General features: G+C 42.6%; 1 protein-coding gene and 1 long non-coding RNA gene across 2 annotated transcripts; one reads left to right on the plus strand and one right to left on the minus strand.

Annotated features, from left to right (window-relative positions):
* Positions 1-1,937: 1,937 nt before the first annotated feature.
* Positions 1,938-16,901, minus strand: dlc (deltaC). Its single transcript, XM_053321481.1, has 10 exons — positions 16,594-16,901; positions 15,666-15,908; positions 15,360-15,420; positions 14,652-14,909; positions 13,353-13,544; positions 10,975-11,144; positions 10,668-10,884; positions 4,299-5,046; positions 3,955-4,069; positions 1,938-3,062 (listed from the first exon to the last, which is right to left on the minus strand). Exons 1-10 carry the CDS (start codon positions 16,642-16,644, stop codon positions 3,057-3,059), a joined length of 2,061 nt encoding a protein of 686 aa, XP_053177456.1. The 5' UTR covers positions 16,645-16,901; the 3' UTR covers positions 1,938-3,056.
* Positions 6,536-7,587, plus strand: LOC128361023 (uncharacterized). Its single transcript, XR_008321531.1, has 3 exons — positions 6,536-6,779; positions 6,965-7,034; positions 7,270-7,587. It is a non-coding gene; the product is annotated as an uncharacterized LOC128361023 (long non-coding RNA).
* Positions 16,902-19,137: the final 2,236 nt, after the last annotated feature.

Genomic DNA, 19,137 nt, shown 5'->3' on the forward strand with positions numbered 1-19,137 from the left:
TGTAGTATGCAGTATTACAGTACTAGTAGTGGTTTGGAGCCTTATATATGATGTTTTTTATTTGTGGGAACTGAACCGTTAATTAAATGAAACCATGTGAGGCGTCCAGAGGGGAAAATATCTCTTTGGTGGAGCCGCTCATAAATATCTGAAACATGAGCCAAAACTACAAGAACACACAAGACGACACACAGAGAGGCTGGAAACTAACTCCAGAATTATGAATCAATCTGAAGAGTAATGAAAAAGCTGTCAAATACATTTAGTGGAGTATGAAATGTAATATTTCCCTCTGAACTGTAGTGAATTAGAAGTTTAAAGTCCCATAAAATGGAAATACTAAAGTATAAGTATCATGAGCAGCACTGCAGGTGATGCACAGTATAATAAATAATCTCATGTTTAACCCTCGTGTCGTCCTCCTGGGTCAAATTGACCCCGTCTGTTTCGACTGTTCCTTCCTTCCTCCCTTCCTTCCTTCCGTCTGTCCTTCCTCCCTCCTACCTTCCTTCCTTCCTTCCGTCTGTCCTTCCTCCATCCTTTCCTTCCTTCCTCCATCCTTCCTACCTCCCTCCCTTCCGTCTGTCCTACCTACCTACCTACCTACCCTCCCTCCCTCCCTCCTTCCCTTCCTTCCTTCCTCCATCCTTTCCTTCCTTCCCTCCTTCCTTCCTACCTCCCTCCCTTCCGTCTGTCCTACCTACCTACCCTCCCTGCCTCCTTCCCTTCCTTCCTCCATCCTTTCCTTCCTTCCCTCCCTCCCTCCTTCCTTCCTACCTCCCTCCATTCCATCTGTCCTACCTACCTACCTACCCACCCTCCCTCCCTCCCTCCCTTCCTTCCCTTCCTTCCTCCATCCTTTCCTCCCCCCCTCCCTCCCTTCCGTCTGTCCTACCTACCTACCCACCCTCCCTCCTTCCCTTCCTTCCTCCATCCTTTCCTCCCTTCCTTGACTTGAGGACAACAGGAGGGTTAAATATGTTTAAGAGAAAGAAACAACCAAACAACACGACACATTAACGTTATTTTTCTAATTTATTTATGAAAAAATATATTTCTTGATTCTGAACCGAGACATTAGGCACATTAACATAGATATATATACAATTCTCTCTTTTTTTTTTATAAATACAAAATTATTTACAAAAGGGCAAAAAATTAAATAGGGGAAAAAAAAACAACATCATCAACAGCTATCTTCTGGAGAGGATATGTACACATTGCATTGCTTTTCTTTAAATTAACGAAGATAGTAAAACACAGACAGAACTACACATGAACATGAACAACACATATTTTTGGTATCAAATGGATTAGGTATAAAAAAAGAAAAGAAAATTAAGCTCTTTGGAGTCCTTCACTGTTTAAAAAAAAGTTCATTTTAAATATAAATAGAAGAAGAAAACACCCATCATGTGTTTCCATTGCTTCCTGTTTACTGGCTGTGTGGTCGATAAAGTTTTTTTTTTGCTTTTTGAATCATAGAAAAATAAATTTCTAAAGCCTCTAAAAATAGTGGAGGGGTAAAGGGGAACAGGTGGAGTCACAAAAAAAAAAAGGTCAAAATGTAGATTATTGTTCATGAGGTGAAAATGCTTCCTGTTTAGTGGCTGTGTGGTCGATAAAGTTTTTTTTTTTTTTTTTTGCTTTTTTGAATCATAGAAAAATAAACTTCTAAAGCCTCTAAAAATAGTGGAAGAGTCGAGGGTTGAGGGTTGAGGGGGAACAGGTGGAGTCACAAAAAAGGTGAAAATGTAGATTATTGTTCATGAGGTGAAAATCGAAGAAAAACAGCTGATTTGTTTCGTAGAGGTGCGACGAACTCTCTCCCTGATTCACCTGAAACCTCGTTCAGATTGGGATTAAAGACCAAAAAACTGTCACAGTACACATGATGACGGGGTTTAAAAAGCTTTCTGGATGAAATTTCTCTTCATAAATACAGGATTTTGATTATGAAGATAGAAATAAAATGAATAAAATGATTAAAAACCCCTTTAACTGGCTCTACTGCTCGTCCTGAACGTTGGCTTTAAGTCCTTTTAAGTCGCAGTTTGTTCTTTTTAAATTACAAGAAGAGGCACTTCAGAGTTCGTAAGGATTGGACGGTTTTGATTGTTAAGGCGGATCTTCTTCTTCTTCTCATTATTATTAATATAACAACAGGCCACAATGTGATGCTTCACTTTCAAAAGAAACAACAATAATTAAAATCGTCCCTGTTCAAACAGGAAGTCTTCGCTCAGGTAGTTTGACCCTAAAATAAAAAAAATTGTCCTTTTTTTTAATGACTTTTTTTTGACATCTTTCACACATGCATCACAACCATGAACGCTTCTAGATGTTACCCAATGGGCTGGAGGCGTTTCTTATCATGTGACAGGAAGCAGGAAACAGGAAGAACAGGAAACATCCGAGAGGGAAGAAGAAGAAGAAGAAGAAGAAGAGGGGGCGATGATGATTCGGTTATTTATGGAGTATTCCCAGATATCCAGCGGTGTGCTACATGTGTGAAAGAGCAGCGATGTCGGGACCCGATTCTCCTTGTACGAACTCTGGATATATCGTCCAAGAGTTCGTATGATTAAAAAACTTTATTAACGATGCGCAGGTTAGGGAGCGTTGCTAGGATACCAGTCTTTTTTTTTTCCTGGTCGGCTGGACGGCTCCAACTCTTAATGTCCTCTCTCTTTCTCTTTTATGTTTGATCCAAAGGAAATTCAGATATACAGACAGAAAAATTATATTAAGATTTAAAAAGGTATAAAAAAAAAAGAAAAAGAAAAATAGTGCAAATGACGCCGGACATTCAGTCTTTTCTCTTTTCTCTCCTCTGCTGCTCTTTCTTCTCAGAATCATCCAAAAAAAAAAAAAACGATATCGAAGCAGAAAAGAAAATCTTTTAAAAAGTCCTTTCTTTCTTTCTTTCTTTTTTTTTGTTGTTTTTTCTCCATGTTGAGCAGCAGTAATAAATATTAAATAATAATGCATGTAGAATAGATCCTCTGGGTGAGTTTCAGGCCTTCAGCGTTCGAAGTCCTGCTGAAACCTGGAGGTTATACCTGAGAACGACACAGAGAAACATCGGTTAGTCGTCAGCGTATCGGATCACTTCTGTTCGCTTATATTTAAAAAACGAGCTGTGATTCATAAAACGGGATCATTAAGTCTTATTTAAAGAAGCTATAAGATCCCTTTTTAGAGTCTTGTGTGGGATGAACTGGAGCAAATCAATGTTTATGGTATTTAAATTGATCGAATCGAAATGATAATGAATAATTTTGGCAAATTTCAGTCCCTACTTTTGAAGCATATGTTTTGTTTTAACCTAAAAATCAGCTAAAATGTCTCTGCTGTGAAATAGAGATGACTCCTTACCTCAGCTATATGAGCTTTGATTTAGCTGCTGAGTTATTCAATCATTAAAAAGGCAAATAAGCCAATTTCTGAAAGATAAAAAGCTTTCAGGATCGTTTTTGTGGGACTTTTAGTTGAGGTAATCATCAGTCCAACATCTTCTAATTTAATTAAAACTGTTCTGAGAGTTAATGAAGATCCAAAATATGAGGATTCTGACTATAAAACAAATGCAGAATAGATTTAACACTGAATGCTTGTTTTTAATGTCTGATTATACTTAAATGTTCATGTTCAAATCAACATTAAAACACAAACTAAAGTCTGATTTCTCATTATTATATTATTAAAAATTAGATTTTTATGGTGAATATTTATCATAATTTTTTTATCAATCTTTATTTGTTCTTCCAATTGCTCATCTATTTTCAAGAGGCTATAAATAAAGACTTATAGAGGTGCAAAAAAAGAAAAAAAAAAGAAGTCGCTCCTTTCTTTACTTTTCACAACATCAAAACTGTGTGTGTGTGGTTGTGTGTGTGTGTGTGTGTGTGTGTGGTTGTGTGTGTGTGTGGTTGAGTGTGTTCGAGTCCTCACCTCAGTAGCAAACACACATTGCTCAATGTGCTCTGGGATGATGAACACCGGGTGATAAAGACTATCCTTTGCGAAACTGAGAGGCGGGACGATGATGGACGAGTCGCACTTCTTACTGTTAGAGAGAAAGAGAGAGAGAGAGACAGAGAGAGAGACGGAGGTGGTTGGTAAAGTGGCGGCAGCAAACATTTAGATATAAATACTTTGTGAAGGTGTGTGAGTGATGATCAGATAACAGAGGACAAACAAACAGGCTCTGACTCGTCTGCATAGAAATGTGCAGAGGAGAGAAAGTAAAGAGACACAGAAAGAAAGAAAGACACCAAACATCAGCTGATTCTTACAGGTCAAACTTGTTCTTGGACAGGTGCTGCTCCTCTTTCGCCAGGTTACAGTCCGCCATTTTATTCTTAAACATGCTCATGCCGTCTCCGCCCTTCTCCACCAGCGCTGCGTCCTTGTTGGAGACTTTCAGCTGTCCTCCAGGGATGAGGAACGCTTCCTTCTCTCTCAGGCTGGCCAGCGCCGCTCCGGGTAAGCCTCCGTTATTCGGTCCGCCGCCACCGATCACGGCGTTGCGGTTGTTCACCGTCTCCAGGTCGTTCTTCACCGACGTGGACATGGCCGTCAGCTCTCTGCCGCGCCGAAGCTGCCGCAGGATGAAGATGGCGGCGCACAGCAGCAGAGTCAGCGTCACCAGGCCGAACGCGAAGGCGACTGCCAGCGGCACCGTGGGGAAACCGGCGGGAACGTGTGGCCTTGCGGTCGGCTTGGTCATCTCCAACGAGTACTCGCAACGTGCGCCCATAAATCCAGACGGGCACTCGCACACGGGCCCGGTGAAGTGGGTGTAACACTTGCCGCCGTTGTCACAAGGGAACTGGTCGCAGAGGCTGGCGCGCACGGAGCAGTCCTTGCTGGTGAAGCCGAGCGTGCACGTGCAGGTGAAGTCGTTGATGCCGTCGACGCAGGTGCCGGCGTTGCGGCAGGGGTTGCCGGCGCAGTCGTCGATGTTGGTCTCGCAGCGGGAGCCGGTGAATCCGGCCTGGCAGCGGCACATGACGCGATGACCGAGGTCCAGACAGTGAGCGCCTGCAGGGAGACACACAGGAGTCAGTTTACTCAGTAACACTACCTTCAAAGTCAGTGATGACAGGATGTAAGGGCGTAATCTACCATCTAGAACCAACAGAGAATTAAAGGATTAACTGTAAAGCTAACATGACAGATATAGATATAGAATATGACGCCTTCAGCTACAGTTACAGATACAGATCAGCTCGTATCTCACACAGAGAGAGAGAGAGAAGCATGGTGGAAGATAAACACGATATCTAGAAGTCAGGTGTTGTTGACGAGGTGGAGAGCAGCCGGAAACACTCGCTGACTCATTTTAAACATGAAGTGACACAAATATTCCTAATAAAAAGGTTTGTTTAGCAGTTATCAACGAGACTAACACTAACAAACTATTTCTCAGTGGCAAAAAAAAAGGTGACAAAGAATAGAGACTTGAGGGAGAACATCTCTGCTAGTCTTTCATCTTAGGTTGGAGATATATTTGCTTTTTAACCTCGAATTCATGCAGACAACCAGCTGATTTCTTTACATACTTGCTGATGTACTAGATAGAAACCAAACCTCCAGATGTGTAAGATTTAAATGTGAAAAATCAACCTAAATCAAGCATATTAGTAACTGTGTAGCGGCACATAAAAAGGTAACTGTAGACCCTAACACTGCCCCCTACTGTACTTATTCAGACTTCAGCTTACAGACATAGTGTTAATTTATGAGGATGTGCACAACTAATGCTCCAAACTGCCTTAAAAACTGTGCTTCAGTCTGGAAATGCATAAATAAAAAGCTGAAGTACGACTTTTTCTACTATTGCTAAACAAAAAGTGCAGGTAAGAAGGTGTTAGTTGATGCAAAGGTAAGAAATAACTAGTAATCTTAGGCTTTGTACACTTTTTTAATGAGCCAGACTCTCCAGAGACAAGAAGGAGAAGAGTTTAAAAGAGAAAAACATCCCAATGGAAAGAAAGCAGAGCAGAGAGAGAGAGGAGAGATGAGTGAAAAGGGGGCGAAGAAAAAGAAAAAAAAGTGTTTGTTACAACATGTCCTCACAACAGATGCCGCTAATCAGCAGAAACATGTGATTAGAAACATCATGAGGAGATGTTTTCCACCACCATCAGGTCAGCAGGAAGTCACATGACCAAAAAAAACCCTCTTTGGTTGGTTGTTGTCTTAAATCTTACCATCTAACAAAAACCATCTGTTTGACATGCAGGAAAGGAGGGAAGGAACAGAGGAAAGGAAGCGAGGAGACGAGACCTGCAGCGACTGAACTTCTGGAGATGTTTAAACTAAGACTATGCAAGGGTTTGTTTTTTTCTTTTCTGGGACGACATACTGAGTAAACAAAAGTGCTCTGCTTGGATCAGCTCCATATTTGGCTATTCTGCTGCTGCTGTGTTGCAACACTGCAAATACAACAACCAACCAGGCATCAGTTATGAAGAGCGGGGGGTGGGGGGGGGTTCTCTCTCCTCTCTCAGGCTCAGTGAGAAGCAGGAATGGTTGCAGATTGAAGATAAGCAGGCGGCGGTTTCTACACGCTAATAAGAACCTGAGGGAGCACTGAGAGTTATACTTGGACCCAGAGAGACGACGGCAGTCAGCAGGCCCATGATAACTGTGAGATTATTGTAATATATAATGATAAAGTGTCTGTCAGCGGAGCCGTCTCCTCCTGGTTGTCTGTCTGCTCTCATAGAAAAAAGCTTCAGCGTTGGACGTCTGATGTGAGAGAAGTTCAGGTGACTTAACTGAGAATCTCTTCACTGTGTCATTCAATAGATATCTGACGCTTTCCCAACTCAGAAGCATTGTGAAGTTAAGCAGAACATGCCCATTGTTAAATTAGCACCACCATTGTTTTCTGTTTTTTTTACTACTAATCTCTTACATGTGTTTTCTTAAGTGTGTTTCTCTTCGCTTCCAGGCAGCCTCGACTTTAAGAGACTCAAAACATTTTGTCAAAACTACTTAAATTGTAATATCTGGTGTGCACGGTGAGCTGTCTCATGAGCTGAACCCACAACTACATGCAAACACTGACAATTTAATTTAGTTGTTTGTCTTGCATCTTGTTTCTTTTAACAATAATATCAGAAGAAATAAAGTTAGAAGTCTCAGCAGGTTGGAGTTTTAAAACAGATGTTTGTTGATGTAGGTAGTGAATGAGCTTCACTCGTGAATCCTGCAGTGTATACACGCACGTTACAACAAGTTAATTTATCTTTAAAGGCACAGCACAACATTTTCTGAGAGTAATGACCCATGGATCAGCCCGGCGCTGACAGCTCTATCAGGCTGAGAAACGCTGTCAGACGTCAGATTTCTACCCGCGACGACAGGATGAGCTCAACCAGGTAGAGAAAGAGAGAGAGAGAGGAAGAGAAAGAGAGAGAGGCAACAATGAAGGCTAAGATATTTATGTGTTTACAGACAGGAGCTGATAAGACTTGTTCAGAGGCTCCTCTACGTGCCAACCGAGGAGTTTATCTGCCCTTTGACACACAGACACACACACACACACACACACACACACACACACACACATATTCATACACACACTTTAAAACATTTTTAGTTTAACTTTAAATCCCCAAAAACATCCAATTTGATCAATCTAACAACATCAAACATCTGTGTTCATACTCGAAGCTTAAAATTTGAGGTAATGTCCCTTTAATGAAGGTCTGTCACGCTTCGTAGGCTAAACTGTAAACTCAGGATATATATACTCCTCTGCTTTGTGCCAATATGAAAACACACAGACACAATAAATAAAAAGAATAACTTTCTAAACGACAGCATGTGGAAAGTCACAACCACCGAGCCGGCTTTTATCTGCCTCATATCAAAGAATTCACAATGAGCATGAAACCCTACAGGAACATGTGCACATTATGGATGGATGCTTGAAGATGAGTTTGAAGCAAATGTGCAGCAAAATATGATCACAGGGTTTTCAGAGAAGTGCTTTAAATGCTGTTTCAACACCAGTTTTCTTACAAGGAGACGAAAGAAAACTCTATTTAAAAACCTCTTAGGGGCCACCGCAGAGTAAAGGAAAGCTGTGGTCTGTCACACTGACACACAGGTCATTGACTTTAAACTGAGTCAATGGACTTTATCTGATATAACTGGCCTCCAGCACACATTAGTCAGTGTGATTACTTATGTTACATCACGACTGCTGCTGGATGCCATCGCGCTCGTTAATTGTGACAGCAGCTATGCAAACAAAATGCTCTCAAGTCAGAATGAAACTCAGTGTGGAAGTCTGAGCCTGAGCTTCTTTATTACATACAATAATATTATTATCATTTTTTTTCTTTTTTCTTTTCTTTTCACACCAGTTTAAATGCTGGTGTGCTGTTGATTAATCTGTTTGAATAATTCTGTATCATTGAGCTCTTATCGTTCATCGCTCACTGTTGAGTTGATTTCTTCCTCTTTGTTAGCATCCTGAGCATCAATACTAACTAATAATGTTTCTGTCTCCTTCTTTTAGATCTCTAGTATTGACCCTTTGAGTTCCCTCCCTTTGTTTCCTCCACATGGCTCAACTTCACTCTCTTATAACTCAGGTAGTATCACTATGAGAGGTCCGCTCGTATGCAGACGATACCCTGCTGTACATCGGTGTGTCCAACCCTAACCCTGATGACACCAGCTCACTGAATCTTCATTAAACTCAACAAAAAATAAGCTTAAACATAAAAATCCATATAATCGTCTCTGATTCTGAGCCACTGCATTGAGACAAATATTCTGGAGCTGATTAAGAACTTATTTCTGAAACAATAAGAGAATTAAACAGCACGCGTTTTCCTCAGTTCAACAAGTAATTTAATACTTTGGGAGGATTTTAAAGGGAAATTTGTCCAATCAGCATTGATGGTAATTTTAGTCAATTGAAGCAACTAATTCCTCGTTGTGTTCCTGCTTGCAGAGCCGAGCCGGTTGTACCAACACGTAGCAGAATACTTTGCATGCAAGCCTCTAAAGCCCAAACCCTCAAATCCTTCCAAGTAAGAAGATATTTGAGCAAAGGCACCACTAGACTGTATCTAAGTGTGAGCAGTTCAGGGTCTGCATGGTCCCAAACAGCCAAATCCTCCTCAGTCACAGCTCTTCAATGATATGCTTTGTGTCCTCGTCCATAATTCACCCCGAGGTCATGTTGCAAAACCACATCAAAAGCTACCCGCACCGAAACCTAAAACATCAACTGATTTTTACAAAGAGGTGTGAAGTTATGTTTGACGAACTGTGAAAGAAATGTGCACGAAGGCTTCCAAACAGACAGCGGTGGGAGGATTTGGTCAAGTGAGAGTCGAGATCTTCTCACAGATTAAGTCCCACAGAAAACTCTGCAAGTTCAGGCCGTAAAACCACCCTCACCTCATCACCTCATTACTTTGGTTTAAACCACAGAACAAGCCTGTCAGAGGAGATTAATAACCAGATAAATTAAAACAATACTTAACTTTAAATGATCCAGAAAGTAAATGAAGGCTAATGCACGCAGCAGGACTCTCTTTCTGACACACAGTTTAAATATTCTGTATAAATATATTAGCTAGCACCAACATGACTATTCATCGACAATCGTATCTTCCCTCTAAATGGATGGGACGATAAACTAGCTAGCCTGTTGTTAAGATTTTAAGATTAACTCTAAATTAAACTTGAAATGAAATAAATGTGCTTATCAGAGGGGAAGTTATTTAAAATGTAACAGGCCACTGCTTTATATGCTCTTACATGTTAAGCTTCATTTGAGAACATTATGCACATTTACCGTCCTCACTTTGTCAATTTACAACAAATTTCCCCAAATAAACAGTAAGATATATTTAATAAGAAGAAGTTGTGCCAATCTAATAGCTTGTTTATGGTTGTGTGAGCTTTGTAATGATGTGGCGGCTTTAAATTGATTTGAATTTTGCTGAAGAAATTAGCTGTTTTTCATAAATCTCAGTGCTAAAAGCTGGATGACCACACAGTAAGTTTCAGGCCTTTGAGTGTCAGAGAGCTTTAAGAGTTATGGATTGCTACCGTACAATTAAAATATCCCATAAGCATAAACAACACTGCTACGAAGCCACACAGCAAGCAGCACACATTCTTCACATGCTTCTTCACTGAGAGCGAAGGAGACGCTGATAACATGAAGTGGTTGACTGCCGGCCGCCTGCAAGTCTGCACTTCTTGTAAATTCACAGAGTATCTCTGAGTCGTATCAGCTGGCTCCATTCAGCTTCACTACATGTTGTTTTTTTTTTTGCTGTTTTTGTGGTTCTAACTTCTCCTGCAAGCACTGACAGGAATCCCATCCGACAGACGCCCCATACATCCCATCACTTTATACTTTATACACACAGACAGGCAGCACTAAATGAAAGGCAGGGAAAGGATGTTACAGCCTTTTATAGTACTATAACCTGTAACTTTCACCTAGAAGCTGTTATGCAATGTTTTAGTATCAATACCAGGAAAGGTTTGAACTCTTAAATCACACCAGCAACACCTGAGCTCATATTTTAAACTCAGGACTAAGTGATCCCGGCAGGAAGAAAATCTGCAAGGTTTAGTTTTTTCCCTCCTGAATAACAAAGCGAGGTGGTTCGTACCGTTAGCGCAGGGGTTGCTGCTGCACCTGTCGATCCTCTTCTCACAGTTGGAGCCGGTGTAACCAGGAGGGCAACGGCAGCTGTACCCGCCGATGGCATTCTCCATGCAGGTTCCTCCGTTAAAGCACGGCCCGTCGGCACACGTCATGGCGCTGATCTCACAGTTCTTCCCGTAGAAGCCTTGAGGACACGCACACGAGTAGTCGTTCACCAAATCCTGGAGGAGGAAACCGAGGAGAGAACGAGGTGAGGACGGTGAAGTTTGAGACGGTTAGCTTTACTGGCTCCGTCAGACGGGGAGACTTACTTTGCAGCTGCCTCCGTTCTTGCAGGGGTTGCTGTCGCACTCGTTGGTTTCGATCTCGCAGTTCTTGCCGGTGAAGCCGGGGCGGCAGGCGCAGGTGTAGCTGCCCTGGCCGGTGTTGGTGCACGTGGCTTTGTTCTGGCATGGCTTGTGGTTGGTGCAGTAGTTCAGGTCTGGAGGAAAGAAACAAGACGAGAGCAACGATAAAGTTAATGAAGTGTAAGTGTCAGCTGCACCAGGAAACAACAACACTGTCTTCTAAAAACTGAACTTGACAAAAGAAGATCAGAAGCTTCTTCCCCATTTTGAGAGGTTTCAAATATTTTACATTCATCTTTAAAACCTCATGTTTCCTGTTAAATGCTGCAGAGGAGAAATATTAAGACTTTTACTATTTAATAAGATGTGATTGTATGAAATATCTGCAAAGAAAGGAAGGAGAGGAAGTTTGGTGGAAATGCTGCCACGTGTGAATAAAGGTTGTTTTATGGGTCGATGTTTGACTTTGGCCGATAGAGGATCATACGAGAAGGTGAATCTGTGTGAGAGGTTAAAGCTGCGACACCGAGCTATAAAACTGTCATCAAACCTTTTTTATTACGCAATATTTAAAATCCTAAACCGGTTGCATCACACACACGCAGCTGGTTCAACCACACACATTATGGGATATCATAAAGATTATTATAGTGATAGGAAGCAGTGTCTTTCCTCATATGACCTCATGCTAATGGGAACTAGATGCTTTAGTGAATCTCTTATGGTTTGGTGTCGTTTGGTTAGATAGGTAGTCGTGTTCCTGCCACATATCGATAAGCCAACACTCATACAGCATATCATTGTTTCAAAAGTCCTCTAATTCACTTCTGTTTAAGATCGAGACTGTAATTCACTTTGCATTAGTAGATAATCTGGGCTGAACATCGGATTTCTCCTCTGACTGTAGAGAAATTTGAGGTAGAAATGATTTAAAGAAAGACTTTAAACTCTAGATTGAAAGTTGTTTGCAGTATTTTTGGAGCAGCACTTCAGTTAAAAAGTCGTTTCGTCTACCATCATCAGTGTAATAATGTTAAAACCTTTATATAAACTGGAGTGACTAATGAATCAGGTAGAATAAAACCAGAAGAGGATCGAGGATAGAGCCCTGAGGAACACCAGGGAGTTTAATATCTGATCAATTAACTGTAAATGTTTTAATCTGATCATATTTCTAAGATTTCAAGTGTTCTCCTCTTTGTAGATTTATTATCCAAACACTATAAATTAGCCTTTATGTTTAATACTTCTAACATTACCCTCCTAAAGGCATAAAAGTTCCTGCTGGACTGAAGTTAAGTCTTATTTTGTTCTTATTTCCTCACATGATGCAGCTGATTTTGAATTTTAAATGTTTTATGTACATAATAAAGGTTTTGCTGTGATACTTTTCTAATGTGCATCTTCCAGTTACTGTCCTTAACTTCTCTGTAAATGAATTAATAAGTATAATAATATTAATAATAATCTTGCTGTGCATCTCCACACGCCTAAAAGACCATGTGTCATACAAACGAGCTACGAAGAAGAGTCATTCTGGCATTTTTCCAGTCTGATCACAAACCTTCCGAACTGTCTTTAGTTTCATTTCATTTCGCCGCTGCTTTATAAAAAACAACTTCAAACTTGCTTGCGATAGTTAATCCGTCGCGGTCGGCTTGTTAAACGTCGCGCTAAGATGAAAGCGCGGGTGGTGGATTCGAAGTCGTAGATTCTTGGACGTTAAACTTTTCTGGCGTGAAGCTCCGACTTCTGAGAGACTTGAGAGCCGCGTGTTGGATAACGTCGTATTCATGAGCTATGTTGGGCGGAAAATAACAAAAAAAGAAAGAAAAAAGAAAGAAAAAAAAGAAACGATAAACTTTTTAGCCGATTTTGCTCTTAATCTACAACATCGCATCATCTGCATATTGCGCAACAATCACATTATAGCGATAAGTCAATGATGGAGAATCTGGATTAATGTCTCTAGTGGAAAAATAATGGAAAGTGAAGATATAATAATGGTTTTTTGTTAGTCAGACAGTAGGTTGAACATCTTTAAACCTCATAATTAATATTTCTATTTATGACTAGTCAGCTATAAAACACACATGAGCTTTAGTGACATAATAGTTGTTTTTATTTAAGGGCTAAAATAAAGCTGTTTGGTGAGTCAGTGCTCCAGAGTTAGTCATCTTAAACTCTTAAACTCTCTCACATTCATTTTGAGTCAAGCCAAATTATTTCTCTAAACACACTGAGAGGCCCAGTCATGCAGCCGTCATGCAGCCGTCATGCAGCCGTGTGCAGGTGACGGTGTTTGCTGCTGCTGCTTCTGCTGCTGCGGAGGTTGAACACACCTTCGTCACAGTACAGGCCTCCCCAGCCCTCCTTGCAGTTGCACTGTCCCGGCTGCTGGCAGGTACCGTGGAGGCAGCTCGGGTGGCGGGCGCACTCATCGCATCGCTCGCCCTGCCAGCCCATCCGGCACACGCACTCTCCGGGGGACTCGCAGGAGCCGTGGTCCGTGCTGCAACCCGCCGCACAGATGGCTGATGGGAGGAAGAGAGAGAGAGAGAGGGAGAGAGAGAGAGGGAAAGGGAGAAAGCAGGAGGAGGAAGAAGAAGGAGAGAATATTACTATGAGTGCATGTGTGCCTCGTTTGAACCACAAAACAACGCCTTCCCCTCCTCCTCCTCCTCCTCCTCCTCCTCATCAGACCCTTTCTCTGGGCCCCACACACACACACACACACACACACACACACACACACACACACACACACACACACACACACACACACACCTCCCCTACAAGTGCTTGTTAAGTACTGAACGAAGCAGCTGGCCCACACAACAAAAGCAACACATGCCGTCTCTTTTCACGCAAGGCAGCGCACATTAAGCTCCAGCGCGTGTCCCTGTTAAAACGGGCGAGCCGGGGGCCGACCGGGGGCCGACCGGGGGCCCATTGTTGAGCTCAAAACAAAAGGAGCAGACCTCAGAGCCAACACACACACACACACACACACACACACACACACACACACACACACACACACACATATACTGGAAACGACAGAAGCTCTCTAAGATCTTCTCTTTTTTTTCCGGGGGCCGACGATGGCGTTGACAACTGCTTGACTTAACAATTTCAAGGCCGCTGGACAAAAAAATGAAGCGCCAAGGGTCCTATTCTTCACCCCACGCCTCCCCCTCCCCCTCCCCCTCCTCCTCCTCCTCCCTCCCTCCCTCCTCCCTCCTCCCTCCCAGTCTGAAGAAACGTTAGAATGAAAAAATGGAGGGAGAAGACAGGAGGAGGAGGAGGAGGAGGAGGAGGAGGGGTCGCACTACTGTAAAAAAAACAGTGTTAACTACTATTTTAGAGCCAGTTTTTGTTGCTTTAGGAACATTTATACCAGTTTTCTAAAAAATAAAACTATAAATTTGACTTAAAAACACTAAAAAAAGAAAGTTTAAACCTCCACAGACTCAGCCCTGCAGAGATAAATGAAGTCTTTGTTGGAATATATCAGAATATTCAGGTGATACTAAAGGAGATTAATCACATGCTCACTGAAGTACACCAGGACTGATGTGATATTCATGTCATTAGCAGCAGTATAAAACATTAAAGGGGGGGGGGGGGTCTGTGCTCACGTTTAATGCAGTATTCTCCCTCCCAGCCCTCCAGACAGTGTTGCTCCCCGTCATCGTCGCAGGTGTAGTGTCCCCAGGTGTCGTTTCGGGGCCGGCAGTAGGCGGAGCAGGCCTCTCCGTGGTAGTTCTCATCACACATGATGTGGTAGGAGTAGCGCAGCTCGCTCTGGTTGCCAAAGTGAACGTCCTGGGACCATTCCTCCCCCACCGTCAGCTTGCGGCGGGTCGCCAGCCGGCTGATGAGGTTGTTCTGGTTCCCTGGATGAACGAGCAGAGAGGAGAGAGAGTCAACCTGAGTGTCACTTTAAACATCCTAACAGTCTGTTAAAGAAGATTGAGTCATGCAAAGCTTTAATATAAATGTTTGTCTGTGGTGTTTAATGTTAAATGACCTCATAATACTCTGCTGTGGTGTCTTTATAAAACTCTTAAAGTGACTTAAAGTAAAGTTTTTGGTGAATTTAAAGTGACTTCATGAGAGGAAACAAACTTCTAACGTGTTAAAATCATTAATGCAAAGTCTAAAAGATCAAAAGTGATGTTTAACTGCATCCTGTGTGTCATAAAATCTAATAACTACAACTCAGTGACACACAAAAACATGCATCAGCTCCTCTTAACAACTGGCCTCCAGCGTTAGAGCTGTCAGAGGGAAACAGCGCCACTGTCGCCGCCTGGTGGTGAAAAGGTGACACTGCAGCAGTTTACCTGTAGACTCCAGTCCTGAAGACTCCGCATTCCAGGCCTCAATGATCAGAGAGAAAGTCCCCTAAAAATAAACAAGAAGGGCTCGATTAATGATCTGATGCATTATATAATTCATGAGTGCGCATGCTCAGATCTGCAGCTTTTATTTAGTCATTAGCATCAAAAATAAACCCAGAAATCTGAATGAAATGTTTAAATGAAGGTGAATAGGTAGGAAGCAGGTTTGATCTTTCAGAATAAAGTGAAGCCTGGAGGTGATTTACATTCCCATCTTTGTGGAGAGCTGGTGTGATTTTCGTCACTTACCGGCCACTTGAAGTGAAAGGGCACCCTGATGGGAGCGCTCTCCGAGATGGATTTCGAGTCGGCGCCGAAGATCTCGGTGAGCGCGGTCCCGTACGTGCACGGCGGCTCCGGGTTGATAACGTCCTGCGAGTGTTTGAGACACACACGGAAAAAGATCTGGCATTCCCGGGGCTGGTTACGGCACACACCACGGGAGCTGCTGAAGGAGTCGATCTTCAGCTCGAAGAAGCCGGAGGAGAGGGCCTGAGGGTGGAGGGTGGAGGGGGGGCGGAGGGGACAGAGAGGAGTGAATCTGCTGCAAATACAATAAACTGACCTGAGGAAATAATATCTGTAAGATTTAAGATTTAAGGATTTTTTTTGTTGTCATTCAGTCATGTAGGAAATACAGTACGCAGGTTCCGGTGATTTAAATATACACCAATATAATCATTCACATATATTAATATAGCTATAAACTTATACTACATATCTATATCTGCATGCATGTGCAGAAACACGCACATGTGCAATAAGCAGGAGCGTGCACAGCTCTCTCTCTCTCACACACACACACACACACACACACACACACACACACAGCTCCACTGCTGCAAACGGAGAAAATCGCTACATTGCAGTTATCGGTGTGTTTCTCTCATGATTTCTGCAGATATCGATGCTGTTTGCGACTTCTACCTCTCTACTGTGCAGCAGCCACTGGTCAGATATCCACATTTATTATAAAAAATACAATATAAGTAACTTAAATCCAGCAGAAGTTTGGTTCAGAGTGTAAAACAGAGCGCTGCTGCTGTGCGTAAAGACGCACATCTCCAAACCTCCAACTGTCCCGCAGAAAGCAGCAAAGACAAGGAAAACAACACAACTCCTCTGTGCGTGTGTGTGTGTGTGTGTGTGTGTGTGTGTGCCAGTGTGTGCTACTCACCGTCTGAGCTGATACACACAGCAAGAGACACGGTAGTAACAAACGTGCCATGGCGTGTCGGCACGGAGCTGTCCTGGGTAGAAAGCTCCGGAGCTCCAAAGAAACGTCAAAAATGCGTAAAATCCAAAATGAGTCCAAAAGGAGACAGAAAATGTCTCCGTGAAGGATTAAAAAAATGAACCAGGGTTAAAGTTAAAGTCGCAGTCAGTGTGTGTTCGCGGGCTCAGTGAAGAAACAGAGATTTAAAAAAAAAAAAAAAACTGGAGTAAAGATCCGCTGAGCTGCTGAACTCTGGACTGGAGCCGCAGAGGCGCACCTTTATATAGGAGCTGTGCCAAAGGAGGAGGGGAGGGGGAGGAGGAGGAGGGGGGAGGAGGGGAGGAGGGCGCTGCAAAAAATATCCACCTGAAGAACAGAACAAGTCCTCCTCCTCTTCCTCCTCCTCCTCCTCTTCCTCCTTCCTCCTCTTCCTCTACTGTAAACTTTGGTTCATTCAAACCGAAACTTTAGTTTGATTCAGTTAAAAAACAACCAGGAGAAACTACTACAGTACAGTGTGTGTGTGTGTGTGTGTGTGTGTGTGTGTGTGTGTGATGGGAACTCTGCTGCACCTGATCAGTAGTCACACACACACACACACACACACACACACACACACACACACACACACACACACACACACACAAACACACATCTCTGTTTAAAATCCCACGTTGGATTCTGTTGCTTTCTGTTTAGCATCAGTTTCAATGTAAAACAAACCTCTGATGTAAAAGTGTAACATGAGACATTATGATATGAGATATGAGATATTATATTATGAGATATATGAAATATTATATTTATTAGGTTTGAATCTGAGCTCTTAGTTTCATTAGTTCAATAAATCTGATGTTTAATGATTTAACGTAAAGTGAGGAAGTGCTGACTAAGGGACATTTCTTACAGCGTGGAGTGCCAAGGAGTCTTAGAGGGAGGAGGGAGGAGGAGTGTGGGGGGGTAGGGGGGGGTGAGGAGGGGTGGGGGGGTGGGAGGGGGGTAATATGCCCCCCCATCCACCCCCCCACCCCCGCTTTGATTCGCTTTCACCACCGAAGGGGCAATTACAGCGGGGGCAATTGAACAAACTGTCAGGCGACAGCAGCCGGACAAACGCTCCGTTTACTGCCTCCCCCAGGCCAGCCCGGAGCACGCGCACGCACGCACACACACACACACACACACACACACACACACACACACACACACACACACACACACACACACATACTGAAGGTTATCGTTTACTGATGCTTTGAGGCGTTTTCCAGCCACAACAATGTTTAATATTCAACTTACTGTAAAAAATGACTCATTAGATTTAAAATGTATAAATATATTTATTACCTGTCAACATGTTAAAGCTTTAAATGTTACTTTACTATTTATACTTATATTATATTATATTATATGATATCCTAGGAGCATCGTGGGGGTCTTCCAGCTGATAGATGAGCAGCAGAAGGAAACATTCAGTCTATTAAACACTTTTTCTTTCTTTCTGTTTTCTTCTGCACACACGGGGGCGCGCACATGCACATGCACACGCACAGAGACAGTTCTTAAACGCAGCACACGCGAACAATTAAGGAGGAGGAGGAGGAGGGGGGGGGGTCGATCTGGAGACTTCAGATCATATTTAAGGAAATGTGTGTGTGTGTGTGTGTGTGTGTGTGTGTGTGTGTGTGTGTGTGGAGGGGGTTATTACCATACAGCTGGGACCCTCCAACACACACACACACACACACACACACACACACACACACACACACTAATGTCTTTAAGATGAAGCACATTTCATTCATAAAGACAATGATCAGACTCTGTTAATAAACCTAATAATCAATAAAGCTTTAATAACTCTAATAACTCACCTTACTTTCACTTTACTGCTATTTATATGATTTCAGTCTTTAGTTTATATTTCAGAGACTTTCTAACCTGATTAAACTCATAATTATCAGATTTAAAAGAGTTAAAAGTTCTCATATAAAAGATAAAACTAGTTATTATTACTATAGTTATTACATTGATGATATTTGACATGTTAATATTAATAATAACTGACTGCTGGAAACTGCACGTGGTCATTTCCTTCTCCTATTGGCTGTAATGAACACGTGTCTGTCAATATGAGCATGCAGCCAGGTGAGACAGGTGTGTGTGTGTGTGTGTGTGTGTGTGTGTGTAGGTGTGTGTGTGTGTGTCACAAACTGTTGCTTGCTTCTTTTCTTTTTTTTCCTTTTTCTTTTTTTTTTTGGCGCTCGCGACTCACCTCGCCTCCTTTTGTCATTCTTAATGAGGACAGCGCGTGCCTCCGCTGGCCCTGACTTTAACCCCCCCCCCCCCCCACTCCCCACCCTCTCCCCACGGCACGAGGCACGCTTCATCTGGCCCGAGACACACACACACACACAGACACACACAGACACACACAGACACACACACGCCTCCTATTGTCAGCGTGTTTGTGTGTTGGCTCGAGACAATAGCGCCACATAGATG

This window comes from Scomber japonicus, chromosome 6 (assembly GCF_027409825.1).
Source record: "Scomber japonicus isolate fScoJap1 chromosome 6, fScoJap1.pri, whole genome shotgun sequence".
Taxonomy (NCBI): Eukaryota; Metazoa; Chordata; class Actinopteri; order Scombriformes; family Scombridae; genus Scomber; species Scomber japonicus.